The following is a 26,466-nucleotide window of genomic DNA, read 5'->3' as shown; positions in this document are numbered from 1 at the left end:
GGGGTCACATCTACCTCCAGCTCCAGGAGATCTGATGCCCTCTCTGGCCTCTGCATGCACACATGCCCCCACACATGCAAGTAAAAATAAAATCTTAAAAGAAATGAAAAGATCTACATTTGAGAATAGGACTGTAGTGTTTTTGAATGCTTGCTTTATAGAAATTACTATGAAATTTTCTTGTTTTTGTCTCCCGATTCCTATAACTTAAGACCTGCCTCTTTTTTCATCACTATATTTCAGATCAATTTTTAAGCTCTCAATCTCATTGGGAAAAGGAACGAGCATATAGGACACCTCTATCAGACGCCTCTTAGGACCTGCCAGCCCTGCTGCTGTAGCTCACTGCTCAAAAATGTGGCTTCACCATAACTCTCCATATTCTTTGCTGTCTCCACCAACACCAAAGCATGGGGTGCCTATGGGGAAAAACATGGCATGGCTGTGAGAGTGTTAACGTACTGGTAACCCTTGAGAGGTGGGGGATAGGAGCTAATGGATGAACGCTTTCTTTCTGTCCCTTTGGTCAGCATTTCAAGCACATTCAGTCTGTTTGGGCACACTCACTGCTCCTCCTCAGAAGGCCCCAGCACACAGCAGTGACTAGTTACAAAGCACATGTTGATTTGGGCTTTCCCTTCTTTGGTTTTTAACTCTCCCATATCATGCTTCTGTTTGTTAAGGGTCACTTATTCAACATCAGCTGTATCAAAACCAAAACTGACTTTAGCAGACATGAGCTCAAAATGGAAGTGGTCAATACCAGCTAATTAAATTCAGTGGGTCTACTCGTTTTTTGTAATCTGACTGCACTTTGGTTATGCTGACAAAACGATGTGTTCCGTAGGAATAGTGCTGAAATTATATCAGGTGTGCTTAAAAACTTTGTGACCAAAATCATCTTAATAGGATGCAGTTCTGGAGAGCTATTCAGTGGGTGCTGGGGACTTCAGAGACCCTGGGGTCAATTTTTACTAACAAGCTTGGCATAGCCTACCAATGTGTCTGCAGTTTACCTCATGAAGGAGTTCGGTGATTTTTTCCCCCCTGTAAGTATATAATTAACTGAGTACCATAGCCTAGCCAAGCTAACACAGAAAAGCATCACAGGTAGCAATTAACTTTTACTTTATTTCTTGCTTTAAAGGCAGTTGGGTTTTGCATGATCAGGAATTTTGAGGCATCAAATCCCCAGTCTGGAAGGTATGAATATGGTCCAATAAAGGAATGTTTTTACTCAAAGGAATGTGATTAATCTTTTAGAATCTGGCTTTTACATGGTGATCATTTTAATCAGTCTTTCTGTTTTCTTTTTGTTATGAGGGTACTTTGCAAATTTGGAATTTTCTTAAACAGGAAACAACAATTAGCATATTAATTGGGTTGAGTTGTACCTCTATTTGCAAAACAATTATTTCTGTTGATTTATTTTTTTGTGGTTCTGGAGATAAATCCAAGACCTCATACATGCTAACAACATGTTCTACCACTGAATTAAATCCCTAGCCAACATTTATTTCATAATTTAGGTAAGATATACAACTACCTACTAATAGAAAAATTTCCTGGACTTTACATAGTTACTAAGAAATGAAAAAAAAACATAAATTTGCACATACTTGTAAAATGTAATTACACTATCTCTTATTGATAACTGCTGCTAGCTAATTGATCTGAGAGGCCTTAGTTCCAAGTTATCACAATTAGCAGTGAATGTGTAAATGTGAACCTAATTGGTCAATTGGCTTAGTCTGTTTCCAAGTTAATGCAATGTTTATGTATTTAACCTTTCTAAAGCACATTGTGTGAGAATGCATTTTAAAAAGAAAATAAATAAAACAGACCATATGGGCTTGATTTGTATTTTTTAAGGTATTCTTAGAAAAGTGTGTGTGTGTGTCTGTGTGTGTGTGTGTATCTCTATATGTATGTACATACATGTGAAAGGTGTTTCTGTGAAATAGTGTTCTTTGCTTAAAATAAATGTCATAAATCTAGATATTTGCATCGTTTATCTTTTTATTAAAATCATGTTTTATTTCACTTATACTCAAAGTATAAAAATATATTTAGATTTTTTAAAAATTGCTTCTCATCTTTAATGTATGAAGCTCTTGATATGTACTGATAAAATTCAGTGTTTTCTGAATTGCGCAATCAGATACAGGGCGAACTGTTCAGAAGGAAAATGAAGTTTTTATGACAGGTCCTGTCTTCTTTCAAACTATTTCTAGCGGTTCTATAATTGTATATTTTGACAGTCTTTCTTTTTCAGACAAGAAGGAGATATACTTTAGTAAGGACTAATAAGCATACTGTTTCAGTCATTGTCTCTCTTGCAAAATCAGACTAATTACATTATCAGTGATCTCCAAATTGCATGGCAGTTTATCATAAAAGCCTTCGTGTATTAGTGTTTGTTTAAAATAACCTCACTAATATTTTTTTACAAAATGAGTTTCACATTTTCATCACCAGTTGAATATTTTTGCCAGCAGATTTATATTGTATATTGCATTTAAATGCAATAATTTTTAAAGCTTTGACATATTGTCACACTACAGTAATATGTTAACAAAATTCATTTGTGTATTGGCAAAATATTTGCAATAAGTTCAGTGATATAGTTAGTGAAAAGTAATATGGATTTACCTAAAGGAACATTATTATTGACTCTTAAGCAAGTTGGGTGTGGTGGCACACAGCTGAAGCACAACCACTCAGAAGGTGGAGGCATGAGGAGTCACTAGCCCAGGAGTTCAAGGCCAGCCTGTCAGCATAGCAAGACATTTTTAAAGCAAAAGTACTTATAAATGAAATGTAAATACTATAGGCTACACTATAAAAATAGGACCCAGTCTTTGTTCAAGCTAAACATACCAAAAACAAAACAAAAAAAAACCTTTATGATACCAATGTTATATTAAGGTATTCTTGGTACACCTCCAAATAAGAGCTTTGCTAATTCCTGCCACATTTGCAAGATGCCATATTCTAAAATGAAAGAGATCCCCCTTTGTGTGTGTGTGTGTATGTGTGTGTGTGTGTGTGTGTGTATAAGCCCATACCACAGTGTGAGTATAAAGGTCAGAGGACAGTTTGGGGAATCAGTTCTCACTTTTCAACATGTTGTTTCCAGGTATCAGACTCAAGACATCAGGTTTGGCAACAGGTTCCTTTAACCTGCTGAATTGTCTCACTGGCCCAGAAAGAGATATTCTTAAGAAATACTCTTAAAAATATCATCCAGCCTGAGAATTAGAGCTTTTTATTTCCAGAATGAAAATAAGGGACTAACCATTGTATCTATAAAATGGACTCTCTTACCTACAAGTGGCAAAGCATGCCATCCTATCCTATTTCCCATCCTATCCTGATTACCTGATTATAATTAAGGAAATGATTGACACTATTTCTGATTTATACTTAAATACTTGAAGCAACTGTCACTTTTCCTTTAAGCGAATAATTGAGTAAATTGTCATCACAGCATGATTATCAATAAAATTAAGTCACAAGTTCCTAATGGTTCCTAACTTTCTGGATGTTCTAGTAGCACATTCCTTTTATCCTAAGTTTGTGTGGCATAAATTCATTATCAAAAGTGAACTAACAACACATTTTGAACCCATCAAAAATCTCGAGATGCAAGAATAAAATGTACTCTTGGATATCATGAAAGCCACATTACAAGTTCTTGACCCAGAGAATTTCTTCAAAGACTATTCAGCTGTGCGGCTCAGTTGGTTTATTACAGCATTCAGTCAAGCCCAGCTGAAGATTTCCTGCATGTCTAGATCTAGCAATGCCTGAAATCAACATGTTTCAGATGAAAAATAAGATTTACTGCCTCCCTCTAAACACCTTTTTAAGAAAAGACTTAGGGGCTGGAGAGATGGCTCAGTGGTTAAGAACACTGACTGCTCTTGCATAGGACCCGAGTTCTATTCCCAGCACCCACATGGCGGCTATGAACCATCCTAACTCCAGTTCCAGGGGATCTGAAGCCCTCTTCTGACCTCCACGGCATTGCATGACACGGGCGAGCTCACATACATGCAGGCAATATACTCATACACATAAAATAAAATATTTTTTTAAAAAAAGACAATTCAACTGCCTTTGTTATTCAGTTACCTCTTAGAAGGAATATTGATCAAGAGAAAACTAGTAGTAGGCCCTCAGAAGAAAGAAACTAAAATGTATTTAGCAAATAACTTGTGAATGCCTGCTCTGGACTAGATGTTGATGAATGGGTGTGACCTCGGCAGCACTTTAAGCATCGTGGAGCTTGTCTGCTAGAAAAGTCACTTTTAACGTGTGCCCAAAGTGGATCATTACAAATGTGAAAAGAGCTCTGATGGAAAGGCAAAAACTCTAAGAAGAAACAACAGACAGCCTCTTTATATGGAGCAAAGTTTCAGAAAGGTACTTTGTGGAGGTGATAACTAGGCTGAGAACTGAAGGTTAAGAAAATGAGCCCTCAAGATGAAGCACGGCTTGACACCAAAGCCAAAACCATAGTAGAGGGCAAACCGAGAGCCTGAGAAGTTGTAAGAAACAGAGTCTCATTTGTAGGGATGACTTTTGTAAATGGACAGAATCTAGACTAATGACTTTTAATTAACCTTGGCAGACTCGTTGACCATATGCTTTTGGGTCTTGTGACTGGGCACCTGATTGAGTTTCCTTGGCAACCTCAGTTTTGCACTCCACCCAAAAAGATAATGAATGAACATGGATATGCTTGAGAATTAACCTATCAAAGTGCTGCAAGACTGTGCACTCAACCTCTACTGCACACAGTGAAGACTGGGACAGACATTTGACCTTGGATGAATGAGATATTCTAGAACTGGGGATGAAAAGGTAGGATGTTCTGTTAAGATAAGGGTGGAGCCAAACTTGTATTTCCCCAATGAAGCTGAAGAAATCATTTTGAAGAAAATTATGGATGGAGCCTCTCTTGAGGATACAGTTCCAACATCACAGTTCCAGGAGACAGATGGCTCAAAGAAATATCTGGGGGAATAAGTGTCCTCCAGGTTCAGGCTCACTCTTAAAAACTAAAGAGTCAGGCTTCTTTTATTCAGGTAATTGTAATGTTGGTGTAGTAATGCCACACTTATTCACCATACAGATGTAAGTTACTGTTAACTCTTTAGATGTAAATTGTCTAACTATATGAAACTTCTTGAGGTAGAAGAAGTTCTAGTCCTAAGAAGGCATACCAAGAAATGAATGACAAGTATGACAAAGTTTTATACAGATGTTATAGTATTTTTAAACAATGAAGTGTTCTAAGCATCCACCTACATTCCTCTATACAATGGAATATTAGCTGCCAAGTGGCCATTAAGGAGGATAAAGACACAGAGCACCTGGGGACACAAATTAAACTTCATAGGCCTTTTAAAAATAACAGAGAAGTCAGGGGAGTTAGTAAAAGGGTGGAGATGGGGGAGGGGTCTGAATATGATCAAAATACATTATAAAATTATCAAAGAATCAACAAAAATATTTTTAAAAAGGATAATGTGAATTTATATATTGACCCAAAAGTTATCTGAAAAACATTAAATGAAAAGCAATTTATGACATAGCAATACACAGTATGTATCTTATGTTTACAAGTATATTTGTAAATGAGATACATTATGTTCATATTGTAAAGATATAAAGTCTATGAGGGGAAAGTGTGTAATGATACCAAGATATGTATGTTTTCTTCGTGGATTTCTGTTTGTTTAAATTCCTGTATTTGTTTTAAAGGGTATTTTGTAGAAGGGTATTTTGTTTCATTTTGAGAAAAGAAAAAAGAACGTTTTACAGCAGCTAAGAGCCTTGCACATGTTCTAATTCACTCATTTGCCAGCACTGTCATACTATTTTGTGTGTCTTATTTGTTAGCTGACAAAAGGGTAGGCTGGCAGGCTGGTCTGAGGAGAAGGATGCAGCGACAGTAGCACCTGCTCACTCACAGCTACTGGCTCTGGTAGTAGTTTGTCTCTCCCAGTTAGAATTTAAGCCTAATGAGAATGGGGACTAGGATCTAGAACAGTGCCTGCTCCTGAGTATATGCTCAGGGATATTGAAGGACTGATGTCCTGGTCAGTTCCTTCTTTGCCCTTGTTCCCTCTTCTGTTTTGCTTTTATTTCCCAGTGACTTTTTTTTAAGCTGTAGTAATAGTAGTGGTAGTAGTGGTTGTTGTTGGAGGCAGAAGGCTTGTGTTGCCACGATGTACATATAGAGTTCAAAGGATACGTTGTGGAGTCTGATCTATCTTTCTACCTTTATGAAGGTTCCAAGAATCAAACTCGGGTCTTCAGGCTTGCACAGCAAGAACCTTCCCAACTGAGCCATCTCGCTGGCTCTCCAGTGATCGATGCCCTTCCACAACTCCCATGAGAATTCTCTCCTGACTCTTATTTCATCTTCTTGTCTCTGTCAGTGGGGCATCAGGGACATCATCCCTGAGCCTCTTTTACTCCTGGCACTAATCCTAAAAGAAGCCTGGCTCCACTGATCCCCACTTGGTTGCCCAGCCTTCAGAAGTCAGTCTATGATCTTAATTAAGATTCTAGCTTTTTCAATTTCTCTGAAGAGAAGAGATCCTACTGCGGTTCCTCCCTTCTCCTTTTTGTCCTTCCCACAATATCATTTCAGTTGGTTTCATCAGATGCTGCCCTTGAGAGAATTCTTTTCCCCTCCCAGTACAGTTGCTTTGGGGAGCTCCAGCTGCCAGTCTGCCAGTGCTGGGCACATTGCCGAGGGCAGAAGTTACTCTTATGCTTCTGTGGTGCTTGCCCTTCCTACTGCTGTACGTCCAGTTACTCACAGGGTCCTCGGCTCTCACCCAGGCCCCTTGTCTCTCACATCTGCCCTGCCAGATGCCTAGCCTATCTTCCTAGTCTTCTCTTCTCCTAATCCCTAGTAGGAAGGGAAATGCTTTGTCTATCTGGCACTTCGGGGTGGGCAGGGGACAGGTGTCCTCCATTCTACTCTAAATGACTGAAGGTCATTTACCCATCTGCCTTCCCACAGTACCTCTGCCTCTTTGGGAAACAACATAAATGGTATTTCTGAAGTGTCAACCACCTGTTGTCATGTTTCAGTTGGTCATGGGCACTGTGAGTGATGCATTGTGATCTATCATTTGTGTTATTATTGCACATGTGCTACACTGGATGAATTGCTGAATGGGCACTAAGTATAACCATCATTATAACCCTGTTTCTCTGAAAAAGTATTTTGGGTCGAAAAAGTTGGCTGATGATTAAACTTTTTTACTTTAACATAAGTTAGGAACTCTGTATTTGAGAAGTGATATATTCTGAGCCAAATGCTTACTGATTGACAAGTGAAGAGTACACAAAAAGCAAGTAATATCTTTTTCTCCATTTTCAAAAGTATTCATCTTTACCACATTGAATTTCTTAACTTATTATAAATTCCCAGGAGCACAGATATCTTTTCTTAGTTTTCACAATTGTAAGGCATTTTCACCATTATGAAGACTTTTGTTACTTAGAACCACAGTTGATTTTATTAATGACGGAATGTAATTTATCCTTAACTGCTAGCTATTTCAGTTTATTTAGGTTGGATCTGTGGTACAATTGCAGCATACAAAGTTAATCTGCACATTCAGCAGTGAGTAAAGTACACATGCAAAACCAAATTCATTCGTTTGGCAAACACAGAGTGCTTCCTATGTGCCGAACCTTGTTCTAGGTACTAAGTGTGAGCAACTGAGGGGAACAGGGCCAGAAATGGTGGTAAAACCCCAATTCCTTCAGAATATATATATATATTATTTACTGTCTGCCTTAGCAGTCTAGCTCCTAGAAATCTACTCAAAATGATCAGGTGAAAATATGCAGTTTGGTGTCTGTTAATAATAAGCAAAGGTACAGCCATACAAGGGAGTTCTAGAAGACTAAAAGAAAAAAAAAATGGATTTGAAATGTACTCCCTATGTAGACCAGGCTCACCTCAGTCTCACAGAGATCCACCTGCCTCTGAGTCCTAAGTGCTGAGATTAAAGGCATGTGCCCAGCCCAAATTGCTAGTATCTTTTATGTATGAGTCGAAATGATAGATGATTGATTGATTGATGATTGATTGACTGATTGATTTGCCTATTTTATGGAAGAAATAATGGAAAAATATGTAGAAAATTTGTAAAAATGATAGAACAAGAACAAAATGGAATAACAAAGATGGAAGCTAAACTTTGCTTATCCTTTGTGTAGTTTTTACTATAAATGCTTGCACAGCTTAGCCAGGGAAGCTCTCTTAAAAGTGTTGATCTTCCCTTAAGCGTGACATTCAGCTAGCCATGTGAAGAACTGAAGGAAAAGCCTTTCAGGCAAAAAGGAGCCCAGTGAAATACACAATGGCTAAAAACCACAGAAGCCAGTGAGGCTAGACTGTAATAAAGAGGAATGTGACTGGAATGAGATAACAGGTCACTTGAGCCTTGTGAAGGTTGGTTATTCAGAAGCAGACTTGAGATGGTGTTGGGGTAGACAATAACTATTAGATATCCTTGTGAAAGGGAAAAGAAGGAAATGTAAGAGAACAGGAGACAAAGTCAAATGGTGATACAGCTCCAGCAAAGCTTCAGCCAGATCTGTGGAGTACTTAGAGTGCTTGTATTACCCATGTGGCTGATGTGACCAGGCCTGTCTCACTCAGTTACTGGACAGGAATGCCCATGGAAACCAGTAGCAAGGTAGCCCTCTGCTATTAGGGGACATGTCAAAGCTATGGAGAGCTGCAGGCTGCCTAATTCACAGCTCCCCCTGCAGCTGAGAGGGACAGCCTTCATTGAAGGATCTTATGAGTTCCCCATATCTGTCACAGGCATATTTGACTATTTTTCTAATGACTAAGTAAAGGTTTGTTCATGGGAACTGGCATGAAAGGTCACACTGTTTGCCATGTGAGCATTGTATCACAGGGGCCCAAGGAGATCTGTTAAGAGGTGCTTATGAATGAGGCAAGAGATGCTGTTGGCAGGAGAGATGAGGAGAAATGCATGGTTCAGATGCATTTTTAAGAACTAGTAAAAGTTAGTTCTGGGAGATGTAGAGGGTACATGTGATAGGATAGCCTAATAAATGTACACCATGGTATAAGGGAAGCCAATTTAGCCACTGCCAGCGGAAGCTCTGCTTCCTGCCATGAGAACATCCTAGCAACTCCCATCTCCTCCCCCACCCTCTTCCACTACCTCTTCCTACCAAACTCCCACCTGCCACCATCTCTCCCTCTAATCCTGCCCACTGGTGTGCATTTGATTTTTGACAGAGTCTACTTACTCCAAGAGTGGTATTTAACTTTCAGGGCTGTCTATTCATGAAGTAGGTTGTTGCTTTGGAGCTGGTCTGTATTTTAGTGCATGAGGATAGGGAAAAGAGGCCCAGTTCAGTGAATGAAACAAGACCAAACTGTCAGGCATCAGGCATCAGGAGAACATTGGAGACAGGCAGCACGGCACTGCCCCAACTATAAAGTGGAGGCCTAAGACTGGCTTGCTAAGCATAGGCTAACTGAATGACCGTAAGCTACATCTCTGAGCCTCAGTGGTGTCAACATATTTAAATGAGACTGTCTGTTAGACATCCAAGTCTAATGGGCTACTTCACTGGGCTTATGATTCTGTTAAGACTCAAGCAACACCTTCTCCAAGAATGATCTTGAGAACATTCAAGGCTTAAAGTATAAATTCAAGATTGTAGCTCAGGTTGGCCTCAAACACACTGCCTCAGCCTCCTAAGTGCTAGGGATTATGGGTATGTGCCACCATGTACAGCTCTTGTTTTCTTGATTATTTCTTCATTATAGCTAATGACATTCTCTGTAATCGCTGTCTGGAAATAGGGACAGGCCTGATCTCCTCCCTGTACTTCATAACCAAGCAAATGCGCACAGTGAACAGCCACACAGTGTATTCCTCTCCATCTCACTGCCTCTGCCATGTTTGTTTCTGGCCTAATGATGTCTCACTTGCATTTCTGCACAGCATCCTGTCCTACTTCTCTATTCTAGTCATGCCCCTTGCTCCCTGCAGTCCAATTCACTCAGTTGCCACAGTCCTATTTTAAAAGTGAAGTAAACATGGAAGCCCTCTATGATTGCCAGATTAAGCAAGTAGAAATACAGTGCAGCCCATTAAGTTTAATTGAAAAATAAACAACTAATTTTAAATGTAAGCATGTCCCATGTAGTATATAGGAAAGAAATACTAAGCAATTGTTTATCTGAAATTCAGATTTAACTAAGAATTCTGTATTTTCTCTGGAAATTCTGTTATTGCTTCAAAGTCTGAAATATTTCATCATTATGTTCAGAATAAAACTTTGATATCCTAAGATTGTATTACAGGACTTGGCGTGTTCTGAGCCCTGTTTTCTGTGTGAACTCACTTACAGTGTCCTGAGCTCACTGCACTGCTTTCCTCCTCAGCCCTCTAATGTCTGTGTACATCCTTCTACATTGTCCAGCTCCTCTCAGTTCTCTCTTAATTCCTATAGATCAGTTAAGACTCAAGCAACACCTTCTCCAAGAAGTCATTTCTAATCTCCCACTCCCCTCAGTGTGGTTAATATTCAGGAAACCTTCTTTTTTTGTCTGCATTTTTACAACATTTCTTTAGTCTTATCGTAGACCTTATTGTAAGTTACATTTTTACTTCTTGCTTGCCAAAATTGTTCCTTAAGTGCAGGATAAAGGTTGTGCCTTTAAACTCTTTGGCATATAGTAGGCTCTTAATTAATATATGACTGAACCAGTGAATAGTGAATGGGAAAATAGGAATGGGCTCCTAGGCATTAACCATTGATGGCCATTGGTACTTACCCAGCTTTTCCGGATCTTGACACCTGGCTAAGCCAGAATTACAGTAAGCCACCTCCTTTGCTTGTCCTCCTCTTTGCTCACCAAGCTTCATAAACCTGGAAGTGTACATGCTTGGTATATATTTACTGAAAGAATGGAAACTGCAGGACCAAAGGAGTGTGTCTTTCACTTCCCAGCCCCTACTGTCCCTGCATCCCATCCTAAGGAGTATAGCCTCTGACCATGGCATTTTTGTTCACTAGGGCAGTCTACCAGAAGCCTAAGATATGAATTCTCTAATTCAGTACATCACTTCTTGCCTAACTCTTTTACTTCATTCTCTCAGAGTAGAAGAAAACCCTTTTCTGTCTCCAGCAGCGGGCACATAACAAATTAGTAAATGTTAGCAGACACTCGCTGATGCAGCCCTCTCTTTCCTCCCTGACTTTTGCCTCTCTGCCACTTTTCTGTCTCTCAGTGGAAAGCCATGGGGACCCAATATTGCTTTTCCTTCCAGAGAGTACAGTCTTTCCCCTTTCCCTCTTTCATATAAGAGAGCAGCATTTTCTTTGTCTCTTTCTGGTGTGTTCAATTAAGTAGGACTAATGTTAAGTGACTGTAATTATTTTCTATTAATGTTTAACTACTGTTTCTTTTTTGATTAAATAATTGTGTCTGTCTTTTTTTTTCATACATGGGGAAGTTCATTTATTTCATTAAAGGAAATACCACCTCAAAACCATTAATGACTTGAGCTCTGTGATTAGTTCATTTTAGTGACAGTTCAAGATTTAATAATTAATCTGGCTGAAATTCAAAGAAAGAAAACTCAAAGCCAGAAATTCCTGGCCAGCAAAAAATATAAACAAACTTTACAATTGTCTCTTCAAATAATAAGAACCACTGAGTTTACCTTCTTGCAATTAGAAATGTTTGGGGGGGAGGGGAAAGCGCAGGAGGAGAGTCCAAGAAAGCATGTCAAAACAACAAGACTCTGTACATTTTCATTACTGTAATTGATCAAAGGATGTTTGCAATAGATTTGAATGTGAATAAATTAACTGTGACATTGATTTGGCAGAAACACATTACTGATTGGCAAGAACAGGCAGCAGGAGCAGCGTCTGCTGAAGCTGAGCTCCTCGGCTGTTGCTTGGTTGTAATGGATTTCTTAGTAGCCCAGTGATAGCATCCTGAGTGCTATAGCTTTTTCATCCTTTTGGTTCATCCTACCATCTGGATAAGATGAAATTAATCTTTGACTAATCTGTCAGGCCATAGCTTAGATCTGAGCACAGAATACTTTGGGGGGACCTACACACACACACACACACACACACACACACACACACACACACACACACATTTTCTTTTCTTTCCTAGCCTGAAAAGGGGTGATCTACTAACTTACTGCTTCATCTTGACAGTTCAACTTGTAAAACTAAAGAATATAGTTTAATCAAACAACTTGGCAGTATTTTCAAGGTAGGACCTCACCACAGCATTTTCTAGGCTTGAACTATTTCTCAGCATGTTAAAGAATTGACTGAAAAAGAATGTCCATTTGAGTGCGGATATAGCACTAGAATGAACCTAGCATGTTTGAGGCCAAAAACTCAATCCCAATACCACCCCTCAGCCCTGTGTGCAAATTCAGTTTGGAACATTTTTAAAGCATGAAGTTCCCATTATGTGATGTTTAGGTCTGGTCTCTGTGGTACATTTTGCTATAATAGTGTAATATGCTCCCACCCTTGTGGATATCTACGATATGGGGCTCAGAAACATACTTCAGGCCAAATTTCACATTGTAATCTTTTGTATTTATAATGTCTTTTATTTGAGTCAAAGGCATTTTACTCATATGCTAAACTGTATAATATGCATGAAAAGTTATTCATTAGCATGTATAGCTTAAATTATGTTAAGAAACTAATAGAGCTGGTAAGATCAAGTTTATCCATCTATAGCATATTTCTGATAAGGCATTAAAAATATACAAATTTTAGACAATTTAACTAGTAACTTAAGTATTTTAGAAAGTTGATCTGATTCTCTGAGACCAAAAATTTACCTTACATGTACTCATCTATGTACCTTCAATAACTATTACAGATATAATGTTAAAGAGTAACTTTTTATAAATTCACATCCTCATGTTTTTAATGTAATATAACTTAGACTTAATAAATGAGTCATAGTTCTGTTCCCATAGAAATTTCTAAGAAGAGTCCAGTGACATGTGCCTAAGACTGACTCCTGAGTCTTCATTTGCTTTTCTAAAATAATGAATTCTAACAATGAAGCACTGCTGCATCTATTTTACACTATATTTAGATTTTTCTTGGCATGTGTTTTGAACTTAAGTTTGAACATAGTTATATGTGATATACTCAGAATTCTCAAGTGCTTATAGCTAAATACTAAACTCCTAAGGAATATAGCGCTAAAAAAAAAATCAAAGAATAATCAGGGCTTGATGTGTACATATATATCTAACCTGTTTGAATTTTTTCCCACTTAGATTCATAACAGTTTCATAGCAAGCTTAATAATTGCCTAATAAAGACTGAACTTTAGTTCTGTTCTATTGCTGTGCCTTTCCAGGGAAAAATTTTGTGGCTGGAACTGGAGAGATGGCTCAGCAGTTAGCACTTGCTGCTCTTGCAGAGGACCTGGGTTTGAGTCCTTCTTTTTCCCAGCACCCACATGGCAGTTCACAACCATTTTGCAACTCCAGTTCCAGGGAATCTGACACCCTCTGTGGGCAACAGGCACACACATGATGTACATGCATACATGCAAGCAAAATGCTCGTACACCTCCCTCCACCTCTACCTCCTGCATGCTGGGACTAAAGGTGTGCACTACCATGCCCAGCCTTATACAAATAATTCTGAAGTCTGTTAATATGGAATGTTTTATATTTGCCATGAGTATCATACCATAAGCATCACTTGTATATATATGTAAAGCATTACTGCATTACTGGAAAACTCCTTGGAAGAATAATTCTCAATTGTCTAGGTTTAATGTTTTTAAAAAAATACTGGTTTAGAGAGTTGGTATCTTGAATAACATCATGGAAAGAGCTACCTGTTTTTATCATGCACCCATCACACAAAAGCACACAAAATAAATTCTACTGCCATCTTAAATTAATGATGAGTTACTTATAATTTCCATGGTTTACATGCCTCCCTTTGTTCACTAGGTATAATAGTAACAATATTCCTAAAGTGTTTTGTATATGTTTTGTGTTTAAATCTTCAATTCCATTTACTAGTACAGACACAGAATTGTTCATTTTCACACCTTTGCTCCAATTCTGGCCCCAGAGACAGAAAAGCTTGAATACTTGAGAGAGAGGACTCTTAGGACTGACTCAGATATTTCTTAGTCCTTACTTTTCCCCAGAACCCATCAAGTCATCTAAGCTTTCATCAGTCACAATAACTTCATCAGAAAGCATGTGTCTACTCTCTCCTCTCAGATTGTAGAGTGCTGTTCAAAGTCTCAGGTTTACATCACCTTGGTTTCCAGTATCTCTCCTTGCACATTCTAGAAGCCTTTCATCCCATTCTGCCATTTGTTTTACCTCCTTTCTATAGACTATTTCTTTTACCTAATACTTCTACAGCCATAACTGTGTATTAGAGCTGGAATCCTCACCATTGAGGAAAATGCCAGTGCACTAGAATTTCATATAAAGACCGTCTGATAGAAGTGGAATAACGAATGCTTGTGAGTCAGCTATATGTCAGCATATTAGTAGAATGCATATTTAAGTTCTTCTATAAAAAACTTTAAAAGTGGGCAGGAGAGATGGCTCAGCAGTTAAGAACCCTGGTTGTTCTTGCAGAAGACCCGGGTTCAAATCCCAGCACCCACATGGCAGCTAACAACTGTCCGTAACTCCAGTTCCAGGGGATCCAACAGTCTCTTCTGTCCTCCACAGGCATTGCACAACACAGGTGCACTTACCTACACTCAGGCAATACACACATACACATAAAATAAAAATAATAAAATATGAAAAAAACTTTAAGAGCTTTTTGGCATTATGATTCATGTATCAATTTGCAACAATGAGTACAGATACCAAAAGGACTTAGCAAATAATGGCATTACAAAAGACTTAAACACCTTTTGGAAGCTTGAGTTCACATTACTGAATTAATGAATTATACCAGCAAATTGGCCATTGCATTTTATTTTACCTGGTGAACTTGTTGAAGGCATTCAGGGTGTTTCCTCTTTCTTTTTAATATCATCTTCCACAATGGCAATTAATGTTACAATTTTGACATATAAAAAAAACTCCATAAATTCAAACAATACTAATGGGTCTGTTAGTTTCCTCAATAACAATGCTCCATAAACAACTCAAACCTAAGCAAATTCACTCCAGCTGAACAACCCATGCTGCCTTTTCAAATGAGAAGTGTCACAAGACACTTGCCATCTTGGCATACAGGGTTTTTTTTTTTGTTGTTTTTTTTTTTTTTTAGTTCATTCTTTCTCTGTTGTCAGTACAGTTTCTTCCTCTTCTTCCCTGAGACTGCTGTGGAACAATATTTGAGACTCTTTGTGTCACCCACTGGGAACAGGGTTGGCCTCATACATGACTTTCTGATTGTCCATGAAACTCAGCTTCAGAGAAATTAGAAGGACCATTTTTGGTAAACTGTTTGAAATCCCAGATTGAGAGACATGAAAATGGTGTAGAGCATAGAAAGCTTGGTAAGCAGGTGCTTTTTCTTAGGTAAGAGTAGGTGTGCTGGATAGCTTTAGTGTCAACTTGACACACCTGGGTTGAAGGAGCCTCAATTGGAGAATTGCGTCTATTGGACTGGCCTGTAGCCATGTCTGAGGGGCATCTTCTTGATGAGTGATGTGGGAGGGCCCAGCCCACTGTGGGTGGTGCCACCCCTGGGCAGGTGGGCCTGTGTTGCATAAGAAAGCAGGCTGAGCAGGGGCCAGGGAAGCAAGCCAGTAAGCAGCATTCCTCCATGGCCTGTGCTCCAGCTCCTGCCTCCAGGTTCCTGCCCAGAGTTCCTACCTTGGGCTCCTGGATGAACTGTGACCTGGGATATGTAAGCTAAATAAACCCTTTCCTCCCCAAGTTAGTAGTGGTCAGAGTATTTTGCCACAGCAATGAAGAGACAAACTAGGACAGTAGGGTAGGATTAAGATGCTGATTATGATTTGAATGTGAAATGTCCCCATGAGCTCATGTGTTTGAACATTTGGTCCCTAGCTGATAATGCTCTTTGGTGAGTTTGTGGGACATTTAGAAGATGGGACCTGCTGGAAGAAGTAAGTCATTGGGAGTGCACACTGATGTTTCTAGAGCTTAGCCCAGCTTCCTGACTACTTCCTGTTCTGCCAACATGTTGGGGAGGTAAGGAGTTCCAGCCAAACACTCCCACCACCATGAGCTACAGCCATCCCTTCCCCACCATGATGGACTGTGTTCCTTCAAACTGTATATAAAATAAACCCTTCCTCCATTATGTTGTCAGGTATTTGGTCACAGTGATGAGAAAAGTAGCTAATAGAGGCAGAGTGGTATTAATTTGAGGGCTACATATGGAAATAACAGTTCTCCTGCCTTTGAGACCTGGTCCAAATCAGGTTTGCAAAGTGTTGGGTAGGTGTGTCCTCCGAGACACTGAACCCCAAGAGAATCTGAGGGGGAAGGTCTAAGGACAGATGCTGAGGAAGCCAGGAAGCACTGAGGATGCTGGGAATCACTGAGGACACCAGGAAGCGTGGGAAGTTGGCAGCACAAGGGGCTGGGGGTGGTGGGGGTGCTCTGGCTGCAGGGATCTCAAAAGTTTAGCTGAGATGTAGAGAAAGGGCTCACAGGCATTCATGCCTTTGTAAGTAACCCTCTCCCAGACGTCATAAACTAAAACTACACAAAAACCCGACTAGAATGTGTTGTGTCAGTTTTTGTCCATTGGGCATAGGGACCACATGGCCCTGGGATCCCAGAGAGAGTGTGCAGGTGGGGGAGGGGGGATTTGGTGAAACACAAGGCTTAAGAACTCTTGGTAGGAGTATGGTCACTGGACAGTATGATGATGGTTCTCATATTCTCAGAGAACTTGGAATGGGTGGACATCAAGTTTTAGGATATTCAGCAACTAGCAAGGCATCCAAAAAATGTAGCATCTTTGCAATGAAGTCCTTCATTCCAACCAGTACCTGCACTATTCATTCTACTTCATAGATTCAGATTTTTATCTGTATCACTTTCCTTTAGCTGAAGGACTTCAGTGTTTCTTATGGTAAAGATTTGCTTGTGATAAATTCAGCTTCTGCTTGTTTGAAAATGTTCTTTTTATTCCTTCATTAAAAATATTTTCACAAGCCAGGTGTGGTGGTGCACACCTTTAATCCCAGCACTCTGAAGGCAGAGGCAGGCAGATCTCTGTGAGTTCAAGGCCAGCCTGGTCTACATAGTGGGTTCCAGGACAGCTGGGGCTACAGGGAGACCCTGTCTCAAAAAAGACCAAAAAAAAATTTTTTTTTCCACAGGATATGGGATTCTAAGTTGCCAGTCTGTTTTATTCAAGCAGTTTAAAGCCATTCTCTAGTCTTAGAGCTTGCACTGGTCTGATGAGAACTCAGTGAAATTTCTTATGTCAATGTGACCTTGTATCAGTATGACCTTTCCCTATAAAAGTTTCCTCTTTATCTTTGTTTCTTGCTAGTTTAATTTTGATGTGCTTTATGATTATGCTGATTGGTATCTGTTGAGCTTCTTGGATGTGCAGATTTATATTTTTAACCCATTTGAATATGTTTTTTCTGTTACTTGTATGTTAAACAACTTGATAATGTCACATCACTCACTGAGGCTTTATTTTTGAGAATTTTTTTCATCTCTCATTTCAGTTTCTGTGCTTTCCATTGCTTTGTTTTCAGGTTCTTGTCTTATGCCATGTCTAATCCACTGTTACAGCATTAAAATATTCATTGTACATACTATTTTTCACCTCTAGAAGTTTCACTTGTTTCCCTTTTTTTCCCATTTTTCTCCTCCTTATGGTCATTTTGCTCTCAAGTATGAATATTTTTATAGTAGCTATGATGAAGTACTTGTTTGTTGGTTCCATCATTTCTAGGTCCCTTACTGTTGGCTGTAAGTAATCTCAAACCTTTGGAGGCTTTTATTTTTATTTATGTGTGTATGTGTGCATGCCTGCTTGTCTGTATGTGCACCGTGTGATGCCTACAGAGATCAGAAGAGGGCATCAGATCTCCTAGAACTGGACTTATAGGTGATTGTGAGCCCCCTCATGTGGGTGCTGGGAGCTAAACCTGGGTCCTCTGCAAGAGCAGCAAGTACTCTTAATCTCTGAGCCATCTCTGTAGCCTCAAAGAGGCTTATTTTTAAGTCTTATTAGATTAACCTAGTGCTAATGAGTGGCCTGCCTGAGGTCTTTATGCTGATCAACCCTAGGTATTCAATGAGGTCGCTTGGTTGTCTCCAAGTTCAGTGCAAGCCCCAGCAGTTATTCATCTTACAGCTCCTCAGTATTCCTTAGCCAGGTTTTCCTACTTGAATTTGTGGAGTCTCACATCATGCATATACAGCTTAGTATTTGGGTGAACACTCAAGCAAACCCCTGTGCAGATTTTTAGAACTTGATAGTCTGCCTGGCATAGCCCATCTTGAGCAACTACTTTCACTGCTTGAATTTAATGAAATGTCATCCTCTGCTTGGGTTCTAACATCATGAGTTGTAGCCTATAATGTGCCTCCAGGCAGAAAGATGGGGTGATGTGGCTTATTTCAATTGAGTCCCCTTTTTTCAGGTATCAGTTGGGTACAGATTGCTGCAAACTTTAATTTGCATTTGTCCATTTTGTTTTATGTAAAGTGTGTTACCAATTACCAATTACTCTAGCTTGACCTGAAATACAAAGATTATATCTTATGAACACCTTTCCCCCATTTAAAAAGAGATAAGGTAGGACTGAGGATAGTTCAGTAGTAGAGCATTTGTCTAGTGTGCATGAGACCCTTGGCTTAATCATTAGCTTAAAAAAAAAAAAAAAGAATGTTTGGTACACTGATTTTTTGGTGTAATGGAAGAAACAGTCACTATTTTAAATCAATGTAAATCTTCTTTGGTTGTACCACCACTGCCCAGCAGCCAGTTTTCCCAATCCTTACCATGAAAAAGATAATACTATTATCTCCACTTTATACATGAGGAAACAGGAACAGAACAGTTAAGTGACCCTTGTTTTGTTTTCGATTAGAGTATATGCTTTCAATTTTTCTTTATTTAATATAGCATTAGTTATAGATTTGTTGACATAGTGTTCATTATATTAAGGTGTGAACTTTCTAGTTTGTTCAGGTTTATTATTATGAAGGAATATTGGATTTTATCAAAGGGTTTTTTGGCACCTATTGAGGTGGTTATGTGATTTTTTTTTAAAATCCCTGATTCTTTTTACATGCTCTGTTATGCTTGTTGTGTATGTAGAACCATCCTTGCATCCCTTGAATGAAACCATCTTGACCATCTTTTATGACCTTTGTAATATGTTGTTAAATTAATTTTGAAAGTATTGTTTTAAAGATTTTTGTGGCTACATTCAACATTGTTGGACTACTTTGTGTGTATGTGTGGTGTGTGTGTGTGTGTGTCCCCTTATCAGGTTTTAATATCAGGGTAACACTGGCTTTGTAATGTTTGGAAAGGTTCCTTCACTTCTACTTTATGCAAGAGTTTAAGGATCATTGGTGATAGTTTTTTTCTTTAAAACTGGTAGAAATCCACTGTGACTACATCCAGTTGTTTTGTTGTTGTCATTGGGAGGTTTTATTACTACTTCAATCTCATTGCTTGTTATTGACTTAAAATTTATATCCTCTTCATTTACCTTTGATGGGTCATACATTTGTAAACATTTGTCCATTTCTTCTGGATTTTCCAGTTTATGGGTATACAGTTTTTAAAAATACTCCCTAATCATCATATGGATTTCAGTGGTATGAGTTAAAATATTCCCATTTTTTGATTTCCATTTTATTTGGGTCTTCTCTTCCTTTTTGACTAATTTGACTCGGGCCTTGGGGGGGTGTTTTAATTTTTTTTCAAAAAAACCCATTTTGTTTCATTAACCCTTTTTTTCTTTTAGTCTTTAATGTCATTTATTCCCACTGTTACCTCTTCTAATTTGGGATTTGATTTGTGCTGGTTTTTCAGAGACCTTGAGCTCTAACATTAGGTTATTTCAAGTCTTTGGTTTTTGTTTTTTAAATATAGGCTTTCAAAGGTATAAACTTCCTTCTTTCATTGTGTAGATGCTGGTGTGTTGTGTTCCCATTTTATTTGACACTTGGATTTTTAAATTTTTTCTCAATTTCTTCAGTGACTCTGTTCAAAAGTATTTTTTAGTTACATCTATTTATTCATGTGGGGGTCTGAGTGTACAAATGCTGCAGTGCTTGTATGGAGGTCATTGGACAACTTAGAGGACTCCATTCTCTCCTTCCACCATGTGGGTCCCAGGGATCAAACTATGTCATCGGGCTCAGGGGCCTTTTCCCACTAAGCCATCTTCCTGGCCATGCAAAAGTGTTTTATTCACTCTCCATATGTTTATATACTTGCTATAGTTTCTTTTGCTAAGATTTCTAGTTTAATTCTGTTGTGATTTGATAAGATACAGAAACTTAATCTTTTACATGTTAAGACTTGCTTTGTGGCCCAAAACATTGTTTGAGGAAAGTATAGTCTAATGATGGTTTGTAGATATCTAGTAAGTCCATTTGATGTACGATGTAATTTAACCAATTGCTGGCTTTTTGTCTCTAATCTAATGATGAAAGTGGGATTCTGAAGTCCACCTACTATTACTGTATTGGGGCCTATCTCTCCCTTTATATTCTGCAGTGCTTGTTTTCTAAAACTATGTGAGCTAAAGTATGGGACATATATATGTATAGTCTTGAATGATTGCTTATTAGTATATAGTGAGTTCTTTTGTTTCCTCTTCTGACCAATTTTGGCCTGAAGTCTGTTTAGTCAGATATGAGTGTAGTTTCAGATCTCATTTGCTAGAATGTCATTATTGTTTTGCTAGTGAGGTAAACTTCTTATAGGCAACAAATTGTTGTCTATTGTTTTTTTTTTTCAATCCAGCCAACCACTCTGTGTCTTTGAGTTCAAGAATTGAGACCATGTATATTCAGGGTTATTTTGAAAGGTAAATTGACTAGTTCCTGACATTCTGTTTTTATTCTGGCTGTTTTAGATAATCTACAATCACTTCTTTCTCCCTTGTTTTGTCGACTTACAAAATTAATCAAGTTTGAGTCTTAGTTCTTTTGATGCTTGTCTGCTGTTCTAGTACATTTATTCTTTTTCATAACTGTACTTGTTTTCCTTTTCTGTCTGTATGACTGATCCTTTCAAGTACCTTCCATAGTAATGCTGGCTTAGTGGTTATGATCTTTTTTTAAATTTGTGCTTATTTCTGTTTCTCCTTTGATTCAGGTAACATTGCTTCCAGTAGCAATCTAAGCTGTATTTCAAGTGAAACACATCTTTCTATGCTTTACTGGCCTTTAGAGTTTCCACTGAGAAATCTGCTTCTTATGATGGGCTTGCCTTTTTGACTTGGTACTTCTCTCTGCAGCTTTCAATGTTCTATGTTCTGATTGACAGTTAATTGTAGCATTATGCAGACAGGTTCTTTTCTGGTCATGTCTATTTGGATTTCTAAATGCCTTGTATATCTGCCTAGCCACATCTTCCCTAAGATTTGGAGAATTCCAGGAATTTTTTTTCTCTGAATAGGTTTTCTATGCCCAAGCCTGTACCTCTGCTCCTTCATCTATACTGATGATTCCTAGACTTGGTCTCTTAATGTTGTTCCATAGGTTTTGCATGTCTTGTTCTTAGTATCTTTTATTAGTCTATATTACCTGGTCCTTCATCAACCTTGTCAAGTCCTGATTGATATTCTTTATCTCATTTATTCTAGTCTATTGGCTGAGGCTATCAACTGAACTTTTTGTTATTAGTATTCTTCAAGAGTTTCCCAGGCAGTCCAACATGGTCTCAAGAAACCCTGAATTGTAGTTGTTCTGTCTTGATCCCCACAGTAATTTAGTCCCTAACAGGACCGTTTTCAAGATGGCTCCCTGATACAGCACTCATGTAATGAATCTTTTTCTAGTTAGTTTGCCATGGAAGAGAAGTAACTTTCAGACTAAATCCCTATGCTAGATTTAAAGTTTATAAGAATTACAGGTTTCTCCTGTAACTAGGATGCTAGTCTTTGTAAAGGATGCTTCTACTCTGCCCTCTACCCTGGAACTTAAAGGGATTTAATTGCCTTCTTTTAGTGGTATAATGTAATGATGCTCCTTAAATGTTTCAGTCTTGTATTCAATAAAAGACAGTGTTAACAGATTCATTTTAATTTTTAGTATAGATTCTAGATGAAAGAGCAGATCTGGAGAACTTCTCTATACAAATCATTTACACTGATTTGAGGGAGCATTTCCAGTAGCAAAATGCCTTTCTGCAGCTAGTGTCTAAAACACACTGAACACATTCCTATACCAGACTACTCTAGGAAAAGAGAAGTAGGTGGGGCTTGGATCTGGCACTGTAGAAGGTGGATTTTGCACTCACACCTTAATTCCCACACAATAGTGGTAGGCAGGAGTGCCTGTCTAAGGCCATTCCAACCACTCCATCTGCAATAGAAAAGTAGTCACTGATAATTAGCATTAAGGCAGAAAGTAGTTGTTAAGTTTAAACTTATGTAAAATTTCATGTATGTTTCACTTTTGTGGTAGTATTTTTCTATGCTCTTTCATGTCTTTTAAAAATATTTTACTGTTTTTATGTGTATGAGTGTATTGCCTAAATGGCTGTAACTGTGCCCCTGTGGTGGAGTGCCCAGCAGGTCAGAAAAAAGCATTGGATTCCCTGGAACTAGAGTTATGGACAGCTGTTTACCGCCATGTGGGTGCTGGGAACCGAACCTCTCCAAGAGCAGCCAGTGCTCTTAAGGGCTGGGCCTTCTCTCTAGCCCCTCCTAGCTTTCTTATTGTAATATGAGGTACATTTTAGCACTGATAACACTATCAAAAAGCCTTTTCAATCTTATCCTGTACATACTTACACATCTAAATGCAAGTCAAATATCTTCTATTTTTAATGACTCTATTTTCACAAAACCTTTTGGATGTTTTAAACTAGAAATTTAATGTTTCCCAATTATGTGTGCAGGAAATACTGAAGAATGAAAAATACAGAGAAGAAATGAAAATAAAAAGCAAAGAGTTTTATGAAAAAGATAAACTCAGCAAAGAGACTAGTGAAGAACTCTTGCCTTCACCTGTTGCAACTCAAATCAAAGGGCATGCCTCCTCACCAGACTTTGGAAAGGAAGAACACTCGGTGGCTCCCACCAGCACTGGTAAAACTTTCCAGCCAGGATCCTGGATGCCACAAGATGGCAAAAGACACAATCAATGAATGTGCTGTGGTAAACCATTTCATTTACATGGATATAACTATTTTAACAAATAAAAAGCTGAAAGCTGATTGGTTTGCATTTTCTGTATCCTGTGTATTCCATACAGCTTTAGTTATTTTTTATTATTATTAATGTAAGATTATAAACTAGAGAAGCCTAAATACTTTTAGGTCTTAATTCCGTGCTTCAGTAAACCATCCATGGTTCTGCTTATGAATTTGCTTACAACTGTTTTCTCTTCTTAGATTAATGACAAGTGTCATTCAGCTATGAATACTTAGTACATGTGAGATCCTCAGACTCATTTAGGAACCACCCCCAGGTAGTGTTGAGAGGAAGGGAGGGGAAGGGAATACAGGGAAAGGGGGAAAGAAGGGGAGGGGATGGGGAGAAGAGGAAGGGAGGGAATGCCGAGGAAAGGGGGAAGAGGGAGAGGAGGGAAGTTGATTCTTATTTCTGGAGAAGGTACCTGGTAAAATTCCAGAATAACTAATCATAAAGTGAACGTGTATAAATCATGCAACCATAAAGAAAACTGAAGTAATAAAAAAAAGCTGTACAGACTGATGAGAAAAGGGGCAAAAACTAGCTTATGCTGGAACTGTGGCTGGAGTTTGAACAAAGGAACTAACACTAACGGGTGACAATCCATCATGAACATCTTAAAATACGGTGAAAGAGAAATGGGGTAAGTGAAGTTCCATAAGAGTGAAAATTACTTTGAAAAAGAAAACTGTCAAGAGTTTTCAAAACAGAGGGAAACTACAGTTACACCAAAGAAAAATGTAGATGAGGCCGCAGATTACAAACTCAAGTACCTTCAAAAGGTCAACTCAGTTTTATTTTTAATAATTTTCTCTATGTTCGCATATATACTCAATAAATGCTTACTAAATGACCTGAACTGTTATGCTCTGAATAAAATGAAGAAATCCTTAGTTAAGTATTAATAGTGAATTCCTAAAATCACACATGTATTAAAATTTTTACTAAATAGCAGGTAAAAATAAAAATTTCCTAAAAAATACAGAAGGATGTAATTATCTTATAAAACATTTAAACGGAAACAATCCAGTGACAAAATTAGCATAACATACTGATTGACAAAAAAGCCACTAGATAATTCTCATGTTCCAGCAGAGTGGAACTTAGTTCTCGTAATACCAAGTTAAACATTCTCTCCTTTTAGATTTCTAATTTTGTGTGTTTGTGCACATGCCTGAGTGTAGATAACCAGAGTCCAGAAGAAGGCATCAGAACCCCTGGAGCTGCAGTTACAGGTGGGTGTGAATCGATCAGCAGCTCTTAAATGCTGAGCCATCTCTCCAAGTTCCTAAACATTACACCATCAAAAAGCACTATTTTGCCATAAAAGCAAAAAATAAAAAATAAAAAGGGAAGCTAGCCAATAGATAATATAAAAGGAGGTATAATTTAGATTCTGAATTGAGATTAAGATGTTCTTTGGTCTAGATTGGAGGAATTCTGTCAATCTTAACATACCAGAGTGCTTCTGCTGCCAGTTCGTATTAGCTTATTAATTGCATTCTATATACATCTTTTGCAAATGTTTGCCATAGAGTCTGTTTTAAAATACTTTAGCATATGGCAGAATTACATCAATTTTTAGTTTTCATTTTAAAAATACTTGTTTTACGTAAGTAGCAAAAGAAAAATCTTAGCCAAAAATCCTTGTGGGAAAATGCCTTATGTTAAAATAGGATGCTAATATTAGCCCACCATTATTAGCAGACATGTGCTGTCAAGGCAGACTGGAAGATGGAAAGCTCTTCATCCATCCATGCTCCTTTCCCTCAGGCTGTGACATGTAAAGTGATTGGTTGTCCTGTTAGGTGATGCTCCCAACAGCTTAAATGTCCTACATAATGAACGAGATAATCTTGTCCTAATTACTGCCTTTCTAAATAACCTTTTTAAAACCTGTGAAACATTCAAAGCAGAATTAAAATATTAAATAATACCCTACCTACCACATTTTGTTAAACAGCTTTATTTTGGACATTTCAATGTTTATTATGTCTCTTTTCAAGACAAGCGTCATACCTATTTTTTCAAGTGTTTAGTCTCAAACGTGAAAATGTTCATATTAGCAAAAGAATATTATACCTACCATTACGTACATACTTAAGAGCTAAATCCTTACTGGTTTTCTCTGCCTCTGCTATACATGCATCGGAGCATACTTGGATTTTGCAGTAATGGCTTAAACGTTATACAAACTTCTACAGTGCAAAAACTGATTCCAGATTTAATCATAAAAGCTATGCCTTTAAGTAAAAAAAAAAACAAAAATTAAGGAAATCATTACCATTCTTACTTTGCCAACGCTAAAGTTCTCATTTATTTGCTAATTAACCTTGACTCAGCTACCATTGCATTGATCTTTTTAATCCGTGTTTTCATTAACCACACTATTTATGATATAATCCAAGTTTATTCAAACCAGAGTTTTTCAAAATGTGCTTTTATATTCTTTGGGGAAAAAGCATGAAGGAGAGTCTTTGGCAGTCAACTGAGATTTCAAGAAATGATGACGGAAAGAAACAGGTTCTACTTATGTTTTCAAAACTTTTGCTATCTGACCATCTGCTAATGTGTTAAGAGAAATACAGAGCTTGGCCTTAAATATTTATTCCACATATTAAGTAAACCAGAGTGATCCTCTATCTAGATGTAACATAAAGGCAATCATTCCTAAGTAGACTCAGATTTCATCTATTATAGAACCAGATTTCAAATATATAAAGTACCTCTTCACAGGGAGGGAGGGACTCTTATTAGTATTTCAACATTTGTTTTCCAGCTTATAGCTTCCTGAACTTATTTTCAGTTTGCTTACTGTAAAGAAATGAAGTTTTAAAGCTGGGCATGGTGGCACATGCCTTTAGTCCTAGCCCTTGGGAGGCAGAAGCAGGGCAGTTCTCTGTGGTTCTGGGCCAGCCAAAGACTCAAAATGCACTTACACGTCTGATACAGTACATACATGTACCATACTGAATCTTACCACACACACACTATGGCTCAAATTGTTTGTAACAGGCAGACTGAAAGACAGCTTGCTTCCTTTTCCC

At 38.1% G+C, this 26,466-nt stretch overlaps 1 protein-coding gene across 2 annotated transcripts in view; it reads left to right on the top strand.

Moving 5' to 3' along the window:
• The window catches only part of Ndufaf2 (NADH:ubiquinone oxidoreductase complex assembly factor 2), a 133,885-nt gene extending 110,433 nt beyond the window's left edge, over positions 1–23,452 (top strand). For both annotated transcript variants that reach the window (XM_008821454.2, XM_008856372.2), the window contains one exon: positions 23,125–23,452. In XM_008821454.2, the coding sequence (XP_008819676.1) occupies positions 23,125–23,373 (249 nt within the window). In that variant the 3' untranslated portion in view covers positions 23,374–23,452. The remainder of the gene's footprint in view (positions 1–23,124) is intronic.
• Positions 23,453–26,466: the final 3,014 nt, after the last annotated feature.

This window comes from Nannospalax galili, unplaced genomic scaffold, assembly GCF_000622305.1.
Source record: "Nannospalax galili isolate Female #2095 unplaced genomic scaffold, S.galili_v1.0 scaffold751, whole genome shotgun sequence".
Classification (NCBI taxonomy): Eukaryota; Metazoa; Chordata; class Mammalia; order Rodentia; family Spalacidae; genus Nannospalax; species Nannospalax galili.
The sequence above is the reverse complement of the archived record's forward strand: the minus strand, read 5'-3'. Positions and strand labels throughout refer to the sequence as shown.